Consider the following 16,960-nt stretch of genomic DNA (forward strand, 5'->3'; position numbering starts at 1 on the left):
GCAGGTGGAAAGAATAGGTTTCATTTGGGATCAAAAGGATCATCTGTTCTTGACAGATGTTGTAAGTGAAGTGTTAAATAAATATTTATCATCTGTATCCACCAAAGAACAGGACATTGTCATTGGACTTCATCTGACTGTACACATTCAACCAGACGAGGCAGCGGTTCCCTGGACCACGGTACACGCATATACACACGTAATACATTTCTCACATAGCACGTAATAATCACATACCTACATTCATACATAAAAATACAATATAAAATAAATATTCTGGAATAATGGCCTGGGTGGTGGGGTTCTTTTAGGTCTTTAATGATTTCTTTTCTTCCCCCTCCCAAACCAAAACAAGTGTGATCTGTGTTGCTTTATTAGAGGCAGAACCTATCTGACCAGTTTGGTTATGTTTTTAAAGGTGTTACATCATGTATATGTGTGGTTGCTGTAATCTGTGTGGACTTCAGTAAAGCCTTGGGCATAGTCCTACAGGCAATCTGATCCAAAAGATTTGTTTGTGGGCTCCACAGCAAATAGTCAACTTGGATCCAAAATTGACTTGGAAATAGAATGTAGAGAGTTGTGGACGAGGGTTGTTTTTGTTATTGGAAGCTTATGTGTGTGTGTGTGTGTGTGTGTGTGTGTGTGTGTGTGTGTGTGTGTGTGTGTGTGTGTGTGTGTGTGTGTGTGTGTGTGTGTGTGTGTGTGTGTGTAACAGAAATGTTCCACCCCTGGATCAGTTGAGTTTGTTTTCCTTGGAGTAAAGGAGGCTGAAGGGAGGTATACAAAAGTATGAAGGAGCTCGGCTAGATAACAGAAAATGTTCCACAAAGTCACAAGACAGAGGAGCAGAAGTTGGCTGATCTGCCCATCGAGTCTGCTGCACCATTTTATCATGAGCTGATCCTTCCTCTCCTTCACTTCCCGGCCTTCTCCCCGTAACCCTTGATGCCCTGTCAATCTCTGCCTTAAATGCATCCAACGACCTTGCTTCAGTAGTGACAAGTTCAACAGACTCACGACCCTCTGGCTAAAGACTTTACTCCACATCTCTGTTTGAAATTGACACCCTTTTATCCTGAAGGATGAGGTTACAGTGTATTTGGAGGCACATGACAATATAAGCCAAATCCAGCATGGTTTTCTCAAGGGAAAATCTTGCTTAACAAACCTATTGGAATTCTTGGAAGAAATGTCAAGCAGGCTGGATAAGGGAGATGAAGTAGATGTTGTGTTTTTGGATTTTCAGAAGGCCTTTGTCAAGGTGCCGCACAAGAAAAAAGCCCACGGTATAACATGCTAGCATGGGTAAATAATTGCTGATTGGCAGGAAACAGAGAGTCAGAATGCAGGAATCCTATTTTGGTCGGCTGCCAGTTGCTACCGGTTGGTGTTTCTTTTAATAGAATATTAGATGGTGCACAGAACAGAGAAAAATGGAGCATAATGCAGTTGGGAAATTCCGGGCAGTTGTTTGAGTAGGTTATTGGGTTGGCATGGCATTGTGGTCCGAAGGGCCTGTACTGTGCTGCTTTCTGTCAACGATTTTATAGTTATATCATAAACAGGCCCTTTGCCCCATCAATTTTGTCCCAGCCAGCAAGCACCAATTTTACGCTAACTCCAGTGCCCTTTCATCCAAACATGAGGGACAGTTTGGAGCAGTTAATTACATTTAAAGTTATTTACAACACAGTAGGAGCTGATTCTAGATCATAAAAACCGTGCCGCTCAATTACACAGTCTTTGGTGCTGTAATAGCTTTGCGCGAACCACGCTGCTGTTTTCTGGCACATGGGTGAGGGGGGGGAGGGGGGGAGACACTGGAGTGCTCAGGGACAGGATACACATACGGCCACAGGGAGACCGTGAAAACTCTCCACAGACAGCGCCCAAGGTCAGGACCCCTCCCTCGTTCACTGGAGCTGAGGCAACAGTTCTTGCTGTGATGCTTTGCCACCAGACGAATCTGCAAGTCAGTCCTACGTGGTTGATCTTCAGGCCTGTGACCGCGGGAGTAACTTCTCAGGATCTACACTCTGTGAATCTTTTAGAATCAGTTCACCCAGGAGTTAACTGGAGCAGGAATGTTTATTTTAGATTCTATGTCATCACAGGCATTCACAGTCTAGGCTTCTATATATAGTCTCTCTTACAAATATTCACAGATCAATTAAGCCTCATCTACCTGAGTGGAACACGCTTAAGGTTCACATTTGCTATTTTCTTTATTCATTGGGGGTTGTCGGCACGACTTGTTGGCCATGGCTGAGTCGCCCTTGGATATTGTGATCCCCAAGGCAAATTAGGAGCATGGTGAAACACAAAAGTCTGCAGACACTGTGATTATAGTAAAATCTCAGAAAAGGAAACAGAGGGAAAAGGGAGAGAGAGAGAGAGAGATGGAGCTAGAGGAGAGGAGATGTAGGGATGAATGGGGGAGTATCTAGAATACGGAGAAAGATTGAGTGGACTGGGTCTTTATTAATTTGAGCGTAGAAGGTTGAGGGGGGATTTGATAGAAGTATATAAAATTATGAGGGGGATAGATAGAGTAGATGTGAATTGGCTGTTCCCCTTGGGGGTAGGAGAGATTGGAACAAGGGGTCATAAGTTAAGAGTTGGGGGAAAAACTTTAGAATTAACGTAAGAGGAAGCTTCTTCACTCAGAGAGTGGTGGCTGAGTGGAATTTCCTTCCGGAAAAGGTAGTTGCAGCAAGGTCAGTTTTGTCATTTAAGAGGAGGTTGGATGAGTGCATGAATGTGAGGGGGTTGGAGGGTTATGGGCAGAGAGCAGGTAGGTGGGACTAGTGGAGTTCACTTAAATCGGTGCAGACTAGAAGGGCCGAAATGGCCTGTTTCTGTACTGTAATTGTTATATGGTTATATATAGGAAGAGGTTAACAGAAACCGCAGAAGCCGATGTTAATACCATTCAGTTGGAAGGTCCCCAGATCGAATATAAAGTGTTGTTCCTCCAATTTGCAAGTGGTCTCAGTCTGGCAGTGCATGGGCTAAAAAAAAACCCACCATAATACTGGAGGAATTCAGTTCAGTGTCCATAGAAGACAGATATATTGCCGAAGTTTCGGGCCTGAGTTCTTCCTTAAGGAATGAGCAAAGCATAAGCAAAAAAACAGGAAATCTCAGAAGAGAGGCACTGCTGGCTGGGGGAGGAGTTCAGGGAATGTGGCCACCGGGAGAGATCTCCGCTAGGAGAGTTCACTGTGTGGTTGACTTCACCGTGAGTCCACGCTATTGTGCATAGTTCCGGTTACCAGCAATAGGAAGGAAGTCATTAAACTGGAAAAGGTGCAGAAAAAATGAACATGGATGTTATTGGAGGAAGAAGTAAAGCATGAAAATCTTGGTTGAAGTAAAAACACAATGATGGAGAAACTCAGCAGGTCGAACAGTGTCCTTTATTTAGCAAAGATAAAGTTACGTAACCAACGTTTTGGACAAGTCCTTCATCAAGGTATGAAAAAATATTAGCATGTGCCCAAACAAAATGGTGGGGGGGAGGAGCAGGGGGAGGAGCACGGACCCAAAGGCAGGAGGCAATAGGTGGATAAGGGAGGGAGGGCACGGCATCAAATGGGGAAGAGGGATGGCTCTGTGAATGGAGAGAGAAGGGGGGGTTGGAGAGCTGGAGGAAAGAAGGTGGAGGGAGGGAGAATGAGTCTGAAGGGAGGTGGAGGGAGAAGCATAGTTTACCTCACTGTAGTGGTCGTATATCAGGCAAGGATGGCAGATCTCCTTCCCTGCACTTCCTCTATGTGAGAATGATAATATGCGGAGGGTGATGCACGGGCACCGATCGTCCACAGATGTTGAACAGCACTTGAAATGGCTCAACTTCCACACCACTAAAATGGTAACTCAATAGAACAATAGAACAAGTTGAGCATTGTCATGGGCCACAGGAGTTGTCCCTTCAGCCAACAGACAAACACCATTCACACTTATGCCATGCTATTTCACCCCATTTACCCATTCCCATCAACTGCCCTCACTGGGGCTATTGACAGCAGTCAATTAGCCCGACATAAGGTGAGGGAAGGGGTAGAAAACTGGAGGAACTGGAAATGGCCAACCCAGACACAGGGAGAGTGTGCAAACTCCATGCAGGCAGCACCTGAGGTTGGGATTGACCCTGGGTTGCTGGAGCCATGGGGCACCGGCTTCACACACTCACCACAGATCTGCCCTCTTTGTACCTAATCATTTCTGATTCAGACTGGTTCCAAATTACATTGTTTAACCTCTTCCCTCTCCTAGCTTTGGTCTTCCTTTCCTGAAGTTGGTGAATGGCAAACATGAGTCTGAAGGCTGCGTTACCCAAGGTGGAACTGTACCTTTACAGCCTTGTGTTGACCCTAACTGTGCTGTGGTCAGCAAGCTGGATCTATGAAGCCTCGACAGGTAATGTTCAGGTGGTTTCTCGGACCTTCCTTCTCACCTTCCCTCCCTCCCACCTTCTCTCCCTCTCCATCTACTTTCCCTCTCCACCTCCTTTCCCCCATCATTCCCTTTGCTGTGAGAAATGTTGACCAACTTGCTCTTTGGAAAATGTCTTATGTACCCTCGTCAAAACCTTGATGTCTTTCTGACAGTATGTGCCCAGTAGATTCACAGATTCATACAGCATGGGACAGGCCCTTCGGCCCAACTCATCCCTGCAGACCATGTTGTCATTCTGGGCTCGTCCCATTTGCCTGCATTTGGTCCATACCCATCTAAACTCTCCCTATCAGTCAAAATATCTTTAGAATGATATAATCATACCCACCTCTACAGCTTCCTGTGGCAAACTGTAATAAAGGTCCCGACACTCACCTTTTCAGTAACCTCCTGCGAGTTGCTCTGAGTTCCTCTAGCATTTTGTATGTCTCCTTAGAGGGGAAGCTCTGACAGAGAGACAATGGGACAGAAGGAAAAGAGTGGTGGAGGCTAACGAGCTTGCTCCATCATTCAATGTGATCTTGATTGATCTGGCCTGCAATAAACGCTTGAGACCATAAGACCCAAAATAGTCTATTCAGCCCATCAAGTCTATCCCACCATTCAGTCGTGAGCTGACCCATTCTCCCACTCAGCCCCACTGCCCAGCCTTCTCCCCATAACCTTTGATGACCTGGATAATAAAGAACCTATCAATGTCTGTCTTAAATACACCCAATGACCCAACCTCTACAACTGCCACAGATTCCACAGATTCATCATCTTCTGGTGAACAAAATTTCTCCACATCTCTGTTCCAAGTGGATGCCCTTCAATCCTGAAGTTATGCCCTCTTGTCCTCGACTCTCCCACCATGGGAAACAACCTTTGTGCATCCTCTCTGTCCACACCTTTCAACATTCAAAATGTTTAAATGAGATTCACCTCTCATTCTCCTAAATTCCAACAACTACAGGCCGAGCCATCAAACTTTCCTCATATGAGGACCCTTTTATTCCCAAAATCATCCTTGTGAGCCTCCTCTGAACCCTCTATAATGTCTTTCTTAAATGAGGAGCCCAAAACTGGTCACAATACTCCGAGTGAGGTCTCACTAGTTGCTGGATAAAAATATGGATAAGATTATGGAATGGAGAAGATAAATGGGAAGAAGAGCACATGGGAAGGGGCAGCAGGTTGGTTGTCTGGATTGACGGGAATCATAGCTGAGAACTGAATTGGAGAGTTGGCCGAAGAGGGTTTTGCAGAATTGCCCTCCCTTTGCACAATCTTGTGTTAGTCTTCACCTTGACCTGTATTTCCATTGACCCACAGATAACATGAGTAAGCCGTCCTTCAAGCAAAGTGTCCAGCGTGGCTGGCCATATATTGGACGGAAGATGGTAAGAGCTGCTGATCGCCGCTGTTCATGTTGCTCGAATTGTTTGCTGTCACCTCACTGAAGGCACAGAGCTTTACTGGCCACTCCAACGGGTCTCCACTGTTGACCTTTTTCAGCCGTTCCACCAAAACTATTGAACTTCCCATCTTCATTGTTTCCAACAGTGCCCAAGGGTTCACTCACATATAAACAACAGATATATACTGGGTGGCAGGGTTAACATAGAGGTTAGCGCCACGCTATTACACCGCCAATGCCTCAGGTTCTGTCAGGATTTGTACCTTCTCCCTGTGTCCGTGTGAGTGCGGTTTCCTCCCACCCTCCAAAGCATACGAGGGTTGTATGTTAATTGGGTGTAGTTGGGTGGCATGGGCTCATGGGCCAGAAGGGCCTGTGACCGTGCTGTAATTCTACATTTAAAATTTAAATTTAATATGTGCATGGCAAGCTTTGGAGAGATATAGGCCAAACACAAGCAAGTGGGACAAGCTAAGGTGGACAATTTGGTCAGCATGGATGAGTTGGGCCACGGGCCTGTTTTTTGTGCTGTAAAACTCTGAGACGTTTGCCTAATTTATTGTGCTCCTCTACATTTCACTTGGTACTTCTTGCACCTCCTCAATGCTCAAAATCACTGCACATCCTATCCACTCCAAGTATTTATCCGATCCCTCTTTGAAAAATTACCATTGAATCTGTTCCACTGCTCTATCAGGCAGCACACTTCACAGCAACAATATTGATTATTTAAAGGCAAGTCTCCATCATATTCCTTTTGCCAATGCTATTACTTACACCACCGGTGACCCAGGTTCGAATCTGGTGCTGTCTGTAATGAGTTTGTCTGTTCTCCCCATGTCTGCTCTGATTTCCCCCCCCCACCTTTCTAAACGTACGGGGTTTGTAGGTTAATTGGGGTATTTGGGCTCGTGAGCCAGAAGGGCCTGTTACCATGCTATATGTCTAAATTTTTACAAAGTGTAATTTAGTGCTGTTTCAGTGCTAGCAAGCCAGGTTTTCATCCGGCACTCTCTGTAAGTAGTTTGTCTGTTCCTACATTCTCCCCCTGTGTACTTGGGTTTCCTCCGGGTGCTTCAGTTTCCTCCCACCCTTAAAAATGTACGTTAATTGGGGTATTTGGGCAGCATGGATTTGTGGGCCGGAAAGGCTTGTTACCCTGCTGTATGTCTGAATTTTAAAAAAACTTGCGACCATCTGTGGGAAAGGGAGGTGGCAAATTAAGGTTGGGGGGGGGGTGAGGAGGAGGGGCCAAGAAGTGATAGAATACAGGGCAGAAGTAGTTTGGAGAGATGGGTAGGGGAAAAGACAAGGGCGAGGGAGGGGAGTAAAGTTAGAGAGAAGAGTGAGAACGGGAGGAGGAAAAGAGAGATGGAAACAATGGATCTTACTGGGTTACATATGAAAATGCTTGATCTGCCTTAGACACAAAGGTCTGTAGTGGCAAGTTGCAAGCTCTTTGAATTTTCCTTTCTGAGAGCCTTTCGATGCACGCTTTTCAGCTCAAGTTTCATGCCAGTGTATTAATATTTTAACAGTTACACAGTTCTGAAGGGTCAGGATACTTGTGACGATGACTGACAAAGGAAAGTGGTAGGATGATGGGACTCAATGTGACCCTGCACTTCATGAAAAAAAACTGCAGCTCCTGCTGCTGATGTGGACCCCGGGAAAGCAGGGGACGGAAACACATCGCTCCCCCACAGGGTTCTACTGCCCAGTCCTACTACCAATGGCTCAGTACAGGCTTTAAATGGCTTGTTAAATGGCTTGTTAAATGGTGGTTTATTGTTAAATGGTGGTTTATTTGTTAAATGGTGGTTTATTTTAAAATCCTGCAAACGCAGTGTCTTGGACCCAAGATGGTGGTGCCTATGTTCGACAGCGGCCTCAAGGATTTGCGGACTCTGAGGAAGCAGAGAACTGGTGCAGGGCACCATAAAACAGGGAGATCACCCACTGTTTGAGATGGAGAAGTAGGGGGGAGATGATCGTACAGGATGGGGACCACAGCAGCAAACAAGTAAGGGGCTCTGATGGACCCACAGCTGATGGCGGGGCTGTTGGTGACTCAAAGTGAAGAACCCAAGCAGGCTGCGGGCTGCTGACAACTTGCAGGCAAAGGACTCACACCAGGCTGTGGACTGTTGAAGACTGGCTCGAGACTGACTGAAGGGGTACCAGGTGTTGGAATCGGGATATGAGATGGTGTTGAGGGCTTCCTGATGGTGATGGAGGTTTGGATCTGAAGCCGATGGTTTGGACGGAAGTCTGCGTGGCTGTGGAGGCTACGAGAGCACTGGAGGGGAATCCAAGGATGCCCAGCAATTCTCTTTTGCTTTTCTTTCTATCTTGCTTTAAGGGGTGCCAGATAATTTCTGATGATGGCAAATCTTTGTGCCTTACGGCAAACTAAATCCAATTTCATGTAATATTACATCAGTTTCATTACGTGTCATAGAACCATACCCCTATAACAATTATAGTATGGAAACAGGCCATCTCGTCCCCTCTCGTCTGCACCAATTTAAGTGAACTCCACTAGTTCCACCTACCTGCTCCCTACCCATAATCCTCCAATCCCCTCACATCCATGTTCTCATCCAACCTTCTCTTAAATGACAAAATTCACCCTGCTGCAACCACCTCTTCCGGAAGGTCATTCCACTCAGCCACCACTCTCTGAGTGAAGAAGCTTCCTCTCATGTTACTTCTAAACTTTTCCCCCTAACCCTTAACTTATGACCCCTCATTCCAAGCTCCCCTTACCCTTAAGGGGAAGAACCTATTCACATCTACTCTCTCTATTCCCCTCATAATTTTAAATACCTCTATCAAATCCCCCCTCAATCTTCTACGCTCCAATGAATAAAGACCCAGTCTGCTCAGTCTTTCTCCGTATTCTAGATACTGCAATCCAGGCAACATTTTAATAAATCTTCTCTGCACCCTCTCTACCTTATTGATATCCTTCCTATAATTTGGAGACCAGAACTGCACATAATATTCCAAATTTGGCTTCTCCAACGCCTTGAACAGTCTCAACATCACCTCCCAACTCCTATATTCTATGCTTTGATTTATAAAGGCCAACATACCAAAAGCCTTCTTCACCACCCTATCTACATGAGACTGCACCTTCAAGGAACGATGATCCGTTATTCCAAGATCTCTCTGTTCCTCTGGATTCCTCAACACCCTCCCCTTCACTGCATTTGTCCTGTTTTGATTATTCTTCCCAAAATGAAGCACCTCACACTTATCGAGATTAAACTCCATCTGCCACCTTTCAGCCCACTCTTCTAGGCGTCCGTATCCTTCTGCAGTCCCCGAAAACCAGCTTCACTATCCATAACTCCCCCTACTTTTGTATCGTCCCCATACTTACTCACCCAATTTACCACTCCATTATCCAAATCATTAATATAAATGATGAATAACAAGGGACCCAACACCGATCCCTGAGGGACACTGCTCGTCACTGGCCTCCATCCTGACAGACAGTTTCCACCATGACTCTCTGGTGCCTATCTTGAATAATATTTCCCTTGTTCTCCTGTGGCTTCTTATAGAGACCTGGCCCCCTCCAACAGTAGGTCAGGTGACTTTAGCACGACAGAACATCCCAAGAGGATCATCGCACAAAGCTGACACTGAAAGTACCAGGCTGGGGAACCAGATTCCTGCAGGCAGGTTTATTTTGTTCAAATGAATATTGGTTTATTTAGTTAGGCTGCACTTGGAGCATTGTGTGTAATTCTGGTCATCCCTTTACAGGATGAATCTGGAGGCTATGGAAGAGGTTTATCAGCTACCTGAGCTGCGAGGGGAGGTTGGACAAATTTGGGTTGTTTTCCCTGGAGTGTCAGAGGCTGAGGGGAGGCTTTATGCAGGTTTTTTAAATGATGAGAGGCACAGGTAGCCGGTTCCTTTCCAACCACGTTCTTTTGAACGTTCCCTTACTATTCCTAATTATAAACAGCTCCAGAAACCATGGTTTCATGCACTGCCAGTCTGCGTCTACCTGCTAATTGGAGGAACAACACCTCATATTCTGTCTGGATACCCTCCAACCAGGTGATGTTAATGTTGATTTTTCCAGTTTCCGTTTGACCTTACGACATGACTCCCCCCACCCCCGCCCCCGTGTCTATCTGTCTCTGTCTCCCTCTCTCTGTTTCCCCTTCTCTCTCTCTTTCCTTTCCCTCTGCCTTCTTTTCTCCAGCTCTGCATTCACAGAGCCACGCCCCCCTTCCCAAATTAATTCTTCCCTCTCCCATCCTCCTACCTATGGCCTTTTGCCTGTTGGGCTGTCACTTCGACCTGCCCCTTCTTCTCCTCGCCCAGTCCTTTTATTTAAGTTCATGCCTGCTTTCCCTCATACCTTTACCAAGGGCTCAGGCCCGAAGTGTCAGTATTGCATCTTTACCTCCTTAGGTCGCAGCAAGAGCTGCTGAGTTCCTCCACCGTTTCAAAAAGGCCTGTCTGCACTATTTAAAATCACTTCTTATTTATTGCATTAACTGTTACTGCGAATATTTATGTGTGTGACAATAAACTCATTATCATGTGGCATGTTCCTACGTGGTATGTTATGACAGTGAGAGTCAGAGAGAAAATTCCAGAATCTAGGGCCTACATTGTTTCAAACAGGCCTCAATCATACTGTTCATAAGATCACAAGAAAAAAGGAAGAGAAGCAAGCCATTTGGCCCATTGAGTCTGCTCCGTGAAACCTCTCTCTCACATCTAGTTCCAAATTCCTGCCTTGTCCCCTTATCCCTTGAGACCCTGACTAATTAGATACCTATCAATTTCCTCCTTAAACTCCCCCACTGATCCGGCCTCCACAGCTGCACATGGCAACGAATTCCACAGATCCACAACCCTCCGGCTAAAGAAATTTCTCCTCATCTCTATATATTATATTAATATTGCCCAAGAGGAGGGTGGTAATCTGCCTAAACGATTACCAAGCAGTGGCGCTCACATCCACAGTGATGAAGAGTTGTGAGGGGCTGGTGTTGAACCATTTCAGCTCCTGTCTGAGCAGCAGCAGGGATGTGTTCCAAATTTGCCGACCACACCATCAGGTAGATGCCAATTCACTGGCTCCACTCAACAGCCTGGACATCAAAGTGGCCCACATCAGGATGCTCTTTTTACAGTTCAGCATTCCTTATCCCCTCAAAGCTGATCAGCCAATTCTAAGACCTGGGCCCCAATGCCCTACTATGTAACTGCATCCTGGATTTCCTCATCTCCAGACCCCAATCAGTAAGAACTTCTCCTCCACAACCTTGGTTGCTGGATGGGGTTAGAGCTTCATTATCACTCTTTCTTTTTCCTTTCATTCACTATATGTTTAGATTGGAATAAGAGTCCATGTATTATTATTTATATGTGATAAGATACCAATGCAAATGTATATTACCAGCATAATTTATATGGACTATAATTTATGGTTGTATCATAAAACTCAATAAAAATATTAAAAGAAAATAAATAAAAGAAAGATCATCTCCTCCACCATCTGCATCAGTACCGGAACACCACAGGGCTGCGTTCTTAGGCCCCTGCTCTAATCACGTTACACCTATGACTGTGTGGCTCGGTACGTCAATAACACCAGTGGGTTGTATATAAAGGGGCGAGGAGTCAGCGTACAGGAGGGAGACTGAAACTTGGCCAAATAGGGCACTAACAACAACCTCGCACTCAATGTCACCAAACCCAAGGAGCTGAATGTGAATTAAGGAAGGGAAAACCAGAGGTGTATGATCCAGTGATCGTTGGGGGATCAGAGGTGGAGAGGGTGAGCAAATTTAAGTTCTTGGGAGTCACTACCTCAGAGGACCTTTCCTGGATCCAACACACTAATGGCATCATGAAGAAAGCATGTCAGTGCTTGCAGTTCCTCAGGAGTTAACGGAGGCTCGGGAACCCTGGAAAACCTCTACTGATGTGTGGTGGAAAGCCTGCTGGCTGGCTGCATCAGAGGACCTGGTATGGTCCTCTGAGCAGAAAGCCCTCCAAAGGTAGCGGACACAGCCCATGTCATCACAGGCAAAACTATCAAGAACATCTACAGGGAATGCTGCCTTCAGAGAGCAGCAGCAATCATCAAGGATTCACACCACCCAGCACATGCTCTGCTCTCACTACTGCCATCAGGAAAGAGATCTAGGGGCCACAAAACTCGCACCCACCAGGTTCAGGAACAGCTGCTATCCCTATACCATCAGGCTCCTCAATGACAAACTCAATCAGGGACTTATTTAAGGACTCCTATTACCGAATTTATTTTCTCTGTAATGCACAATCAGTTTGTTTACAATTCTTTCTTTGGTTACATTTCTCTCTTGTATACATATCATTTCTTGAGTACAGTTTTTTGCACTACCAATAAGTAGAAATTCTGTCTGGCCCGCAGATAAAAGAATCTCAAGGCTGTATGTGATGTCATGTGTGTTATGATGATAAATCTGAACTTTGAACTATACCACTGACAGTGATGCAGCAATTACAAGGGGGCTGTTCAGACCAGAATTGGAGGAATATTTCCTTGTCACCCACTGACTTTTCTCCTGGCTGTGTGTCACATTTCTGAGTTCGTAATTTTCAAATGAGTACTGCATCTCAGAGATTAGGAGGATAAGGCTTTGAAAAGATCTGTACAGAAACCAATAAAGGAAAGGTAATTTTGAAGAAGTATTCTTAAAAATGTATCAAAAACTCTCCAGCTCCAAAATCCACTTAATTTATTGTATTGAAATTTAGAACATTCCAGCATACTCCAGGCCCTTTGGCCCACAATGTTGTGCTGACCTATGTAAATCTCCTCCACATCAATCTAACCCTTCTGTTTTTTTTTTCTTTTCTTTGGCTTGGCTTCGCGGACGAAGATTTATGGAGGGGGTAAAAAGTCCACGTCAGCTGCAGGCTCGTTTGTGGCTGACAAGTCCGATGCGGGACAGGCAGACACGATTGCAGCGGTTGCAAGGGAAAATTGGTTGGTTGGGGTTGGGTGTTGGGTTTTTCCTCCTTTGCCTTTTGTCAGTGAGGTGGGCTCTGCGGTCTTCTTCAAAGGAGGTTGCTGCCCGCCAAACTGTGAGGCGCCAAGATGCACGGTTTGAGGCGTTATCAACCCACTGGCGGTGGTCAATGTGGCAGGCACCAAGAGATTTCTTTAGGCAGTCCTTGTACCTTTTCTTTGGTGCACCTCTGTCACGGTGGCCAGTGGAGAGCTCGCCATATAACACGATCTTGGGAAGGCGATGGTCCTCCATTCTGGAGACGTGACCCATCCAGCGCAGCTGGATCTTCAGCAGCGTGGACTCGATGCTGTCGACCTCTGCCATCTCGAGTACTTCGACGTTAGGGGTGTAAGCGCTCCAATGGATGTTGAGGATGGAGCGGAGACAACGCTGGTGGAAGCGTTCTAGGAGCCGTAGGTGGTGCCGGTAGAGGACCCATGATTCGGAGCCGAACAGGAGTGTGGGTATGACAACGGCTCTGTATACGCTTATCTTTGTGAGGTTTTTCAGTTGGTTGTTTTTCCAGACTCTTTTGTGTAGTCTTCCAAAGGCGCTATTTGCCTTGGCGAGTCTGTTGTCTATCTCTTTGTCGATCTTTGCATCTGATGAAATGGTGCAGCCGAGATAGGTAAACTGGTTGACCGTTTTGAGTTTTGTGTGCCCGATGGAGATGTGGGGGGGCTGGTAGTCATGGTGGGGAGCTGGCTGATGGAGGACCTCAGTTTTCTTCAGGCTGACTTCCAGGCCAAACATTTTGGCAGTTTCCGCAAAGCAGGGGTTTCTACGAGGCTCTAAAGGCTGTGTACGGCCCCTCACCCCAAGTCCAAAGCCCGCTGCGCAGCTCAGACGGCAAAGTCCTCCTCAGCGACAAGATCTCCATCCTCAACCGATGGTCAGAACACTTCCAATCTCTTTTCAGTGCCAACCGCTCAGTCCAAGATTCCGCCCTGCTCCAGCTCCCTCAACAGCCCCTAAGGCTAGAGCTGGATGAGGTTCCCACCCTGGATGAGACATATAAGGCAATCGAACAACTGAAAAGTGGCAAAGCAGCAGGTATGGATGGAATCCCCCCAGAAGTCTGGAAGGCTGGCGGCAAAACTCTGCATGCCAAACTGCATGAGTTTTTCAAGCTTTGTTGGGACCAAGGTAAACTGCCTCAGGATCTTCGTGATGCCACCATCATCACCCTGTACAAAAACAAAGGCGAGAAATCAGACTGCTCAAACTACAGGGGAATCACGTTGCTCTCCATTGCAGGCAAAATCTTCGCTAGGATTCTACTAAAGAGAATAATACCTAGTGTCGCCGAGAATATTCTCCCAGAATCACAGTGCGGCTTTCGCGCAAACAGAGGAACCACTGACATGGTCTTTGCCCTCAGACAGCTCCAAGAAAAGTGCAGAGAACAAAACAAAGGACTCTACATCACGTTTGTTGACCTCACCAAAGCCTTCGACACCGTGAGCAGGAAAGGGCTTTGGCAAATACTAGAGCGCATCGGATGTCCCCCAAAGTTCCTCAACATGATTATCCAACTGCACGAAAACCAACAAGGTCGGGTCAGATACAGCAATGAGCTCTCAGAACCCTTCTCCATTAACAATGGCGTGAAGCAAGGCTGTGTTCTCGCACCAACCCTCTTTTCAATCTTCTTCAGCATGATGCTGAACCAAGCCATGAAAGACCCCAACAATGAAGACGCTGTTTACATCCGGTACCGCACGGATGGCAGTCTCTTCAATCTGAGGCGCCTGCAAGCTCACACCAAGACACAAGAGAAACTTGTCCGTGAACTACTCTTTGCAGATGATGCCGCTTTAGTTGCCCATTCAGAGCCAGCTCTTCAGCGCTTGACGTCCTGCTAACCCTTCTGTACCTCACACCTATAACCCTTTATTTTTCCTGCATTCATGTGCGTGTCTTTGACATGATCCTGATACATCTTCATGATGTATTAAAGGGTGAAAAATTACAGCATGCTGTTGTGCAGAGGGACTTGGGAGGGCTTGTGCATGAATCGCAAAAAGTTAGGTTGCAGGTGCAGCAGGTTATTAAGAAGGCAAATGGAATATTGGCCTTCATCGCTGGAGGAATTGAATTCAGGAGTAGGGAGGAAATGTTGCAACTGTATAAGGTACTGGTGAGACCGCACCTGGAGTACTGTGTCCAGTTCTGGTCTCCATATTTGAGGAAGGATATACTGGCTTTGGAGACGGTCCAGAGGAGGTTTACTAGGTTGATCCCTGGGATGAAGGGGTTGACTTATGATGAAAGATTAAATCGTCTAGGATTGTATTTGCTCGAGTTCAGAAGAATGAGAGGAGATCTTATAGAAACATAAAGGATTATGAAAGGTATGGATAGGATAGATGTAGGAAGGTTTTTTGAGCTGGTCGGGGAAACTAAAACGAGAGGACACAGTCTCAAGATTCGGGGGAGTAGATTTAGGACAGAGATGAGGAAAAATAGTTTTTCCCAGAGAGTAGTGAATGTTTGGAATTCTCTAACCAGGGAAGTGGTTGAGGCTGCCTCATTAAACATATTTAAAATTCAGTTAGATAAATTTTTACATGATAGAGGAATTAGGGGATATGGGGAGAAAGCAGGTAGGTGGAGTTAGGTCATAAATTAGATCAGCCATGATCGTATTGAATGGCGGAGCAGGCTCGATGGGCCATTTTTGGCCTACTCCTGTTCCTACTTCCTATGTTCCTATGTAATCTCCACCACCACCCCTGTCGGTGCATTCCAGACACCCACTACTCTCTGTGTCAAAAAATCTAACCCCTGATGCCTCTCCTAAACTTTCCTTCCCTCACCTTGTACAGATGTCCTCTGGTATTCGCTACTGTCGGCCCTGTAGCGCTATCAACCACATTAGACTGAGAGTCATGATTAATAGGCTTTAATCACCTTAAGACATCAACACGTCTCGCATGGTTCCAAGGCAGGTACTGAGGGAGGAGTTTGGGCATAACAGCCTTTATTGGCCCCTTCTTTTGAAAACAAAGTCCGGCAGGGTGATGTGATTCAATTACAGGTTCAGCGTGTCCGAGGATCTTGTCTGTTGCTGTGACCGTTGTAAGGTTTGTTGAAGTTCAGCTGCTGGTTCCCGGGCAGTGTCTTGCATGACAGGTTGTGCCTCCTGTGGCTGAGGGGGGTTAATAGGACCATGGGATAGGACTGGGGCGCTCTGCTGGGTGCAATTACTGGGGCCGGCTGGCCGTGGTTACCATGAGGTGATGATGATTCGTTGGTTCTTGGTTAATTTTTTATTTTTCACACCATAAATCACATTAACCATGGTACACACTTTTTCCTTTTCACACATATACAGTACCATTTTCTCCCCCCACTCCCTCCTCCCATCCCACCCTCCCTACCTCCCCCCTCCCGTCCATTTAAGGTATAAAATCTAGGATACATTAAACCAGTCAGACAATGTTGTCATTCAATAAAAATACACCAGAAATTCTACTGAGTCCATTCTTTTCATTTCCTTTTCCTTCCGTTAACTTAGGTAATGATTGTCCCCGGTAGGTTTTCACTATTGTATTTAATGTAAGGCTCCCATATTTGTTCGAATATTTCAATATTATTTCTTAAACTATATGTTATTTTTTCTAATGGAATACATTTATTCATTTCTATATACCATTGTTGTATTTTCAAATTATCTTCCAATTTCCAGGTTGACATAATACATTTTTTTGCTATGGCTAGAGCTATCTTAACAAATCTTTTTTGTGCATCCTCCAAATGATTCGTTGGTTGAGTGGTCCCCTACATGTGCCAGGTTTCAGATGGAAACCTGCCACCAATTCTAGTATTGGGGGTTGGCGTGGAGGAGGTGGGCCTTCTTGAACAGAGGGTCAGCCTTGTGGCATCTGACATGCCTCTGGAGCAGTACAGGGCCAGGGGTCATTAGCCAGGAGGGCAGTGTAGATCTCAATGCCAACTTCCTATGGAAGGAAAAAAGCCTTTCATGTGATGTCGCATTAGTAGCGGTACAGAGGAGGGACCTGGTGGCATGGAGCACCTCACAGAGGATGTCTTTCCA

General features: G+C 45.9%; 1 protein-coding gene across 3 annotated transcripts in view; it reads left to right on the forward strand.

The window, feature by feature from the left end:
- hhatla (hedgehog acyltransferase like, a) overlaps window positions 1-16,960 on the forward strand; it is a 75,780-nt gene that overhangs the window by 13,441 nt on the left and 45,379 nt on the right. For all 3 annotated transcript variants that reach the window (XM_069914912.1, XM_069914913.1, XM_069914910.1), the window contains 2 exons: window positions 4,282-4,425; window positions 5,779-5,846. In XM_069914912.1, coding sequence (XP_069771013.1) covers window positions 4,311-4,425; window positions 5,779-5,846 — 183 coding nt within the window. In that variant the 5' untranslated portion in view covers window positions 4,282-4,310. The remainder of the gene's footprint in view (window positions 1-4,281; window positions 4,426-5,778; window positions 5,847-16,960) is intronic.

The sequence above is a fragment of the Narcine bancroftii genome, chromosome 1 (assembly GCF_036971445.1).
Source record: "Narcine bancroftii isolate sNarBan1 chromosome 1, sNarBan1.hap1, whole genome shotgun sequence".
NCBI classification, from domain to species: Eukaryota; Metazoa; Chordata; class Chondrichthyes; order Torpediniformes; family Narcinidae; genus Narcine; species Narcine bancroftii.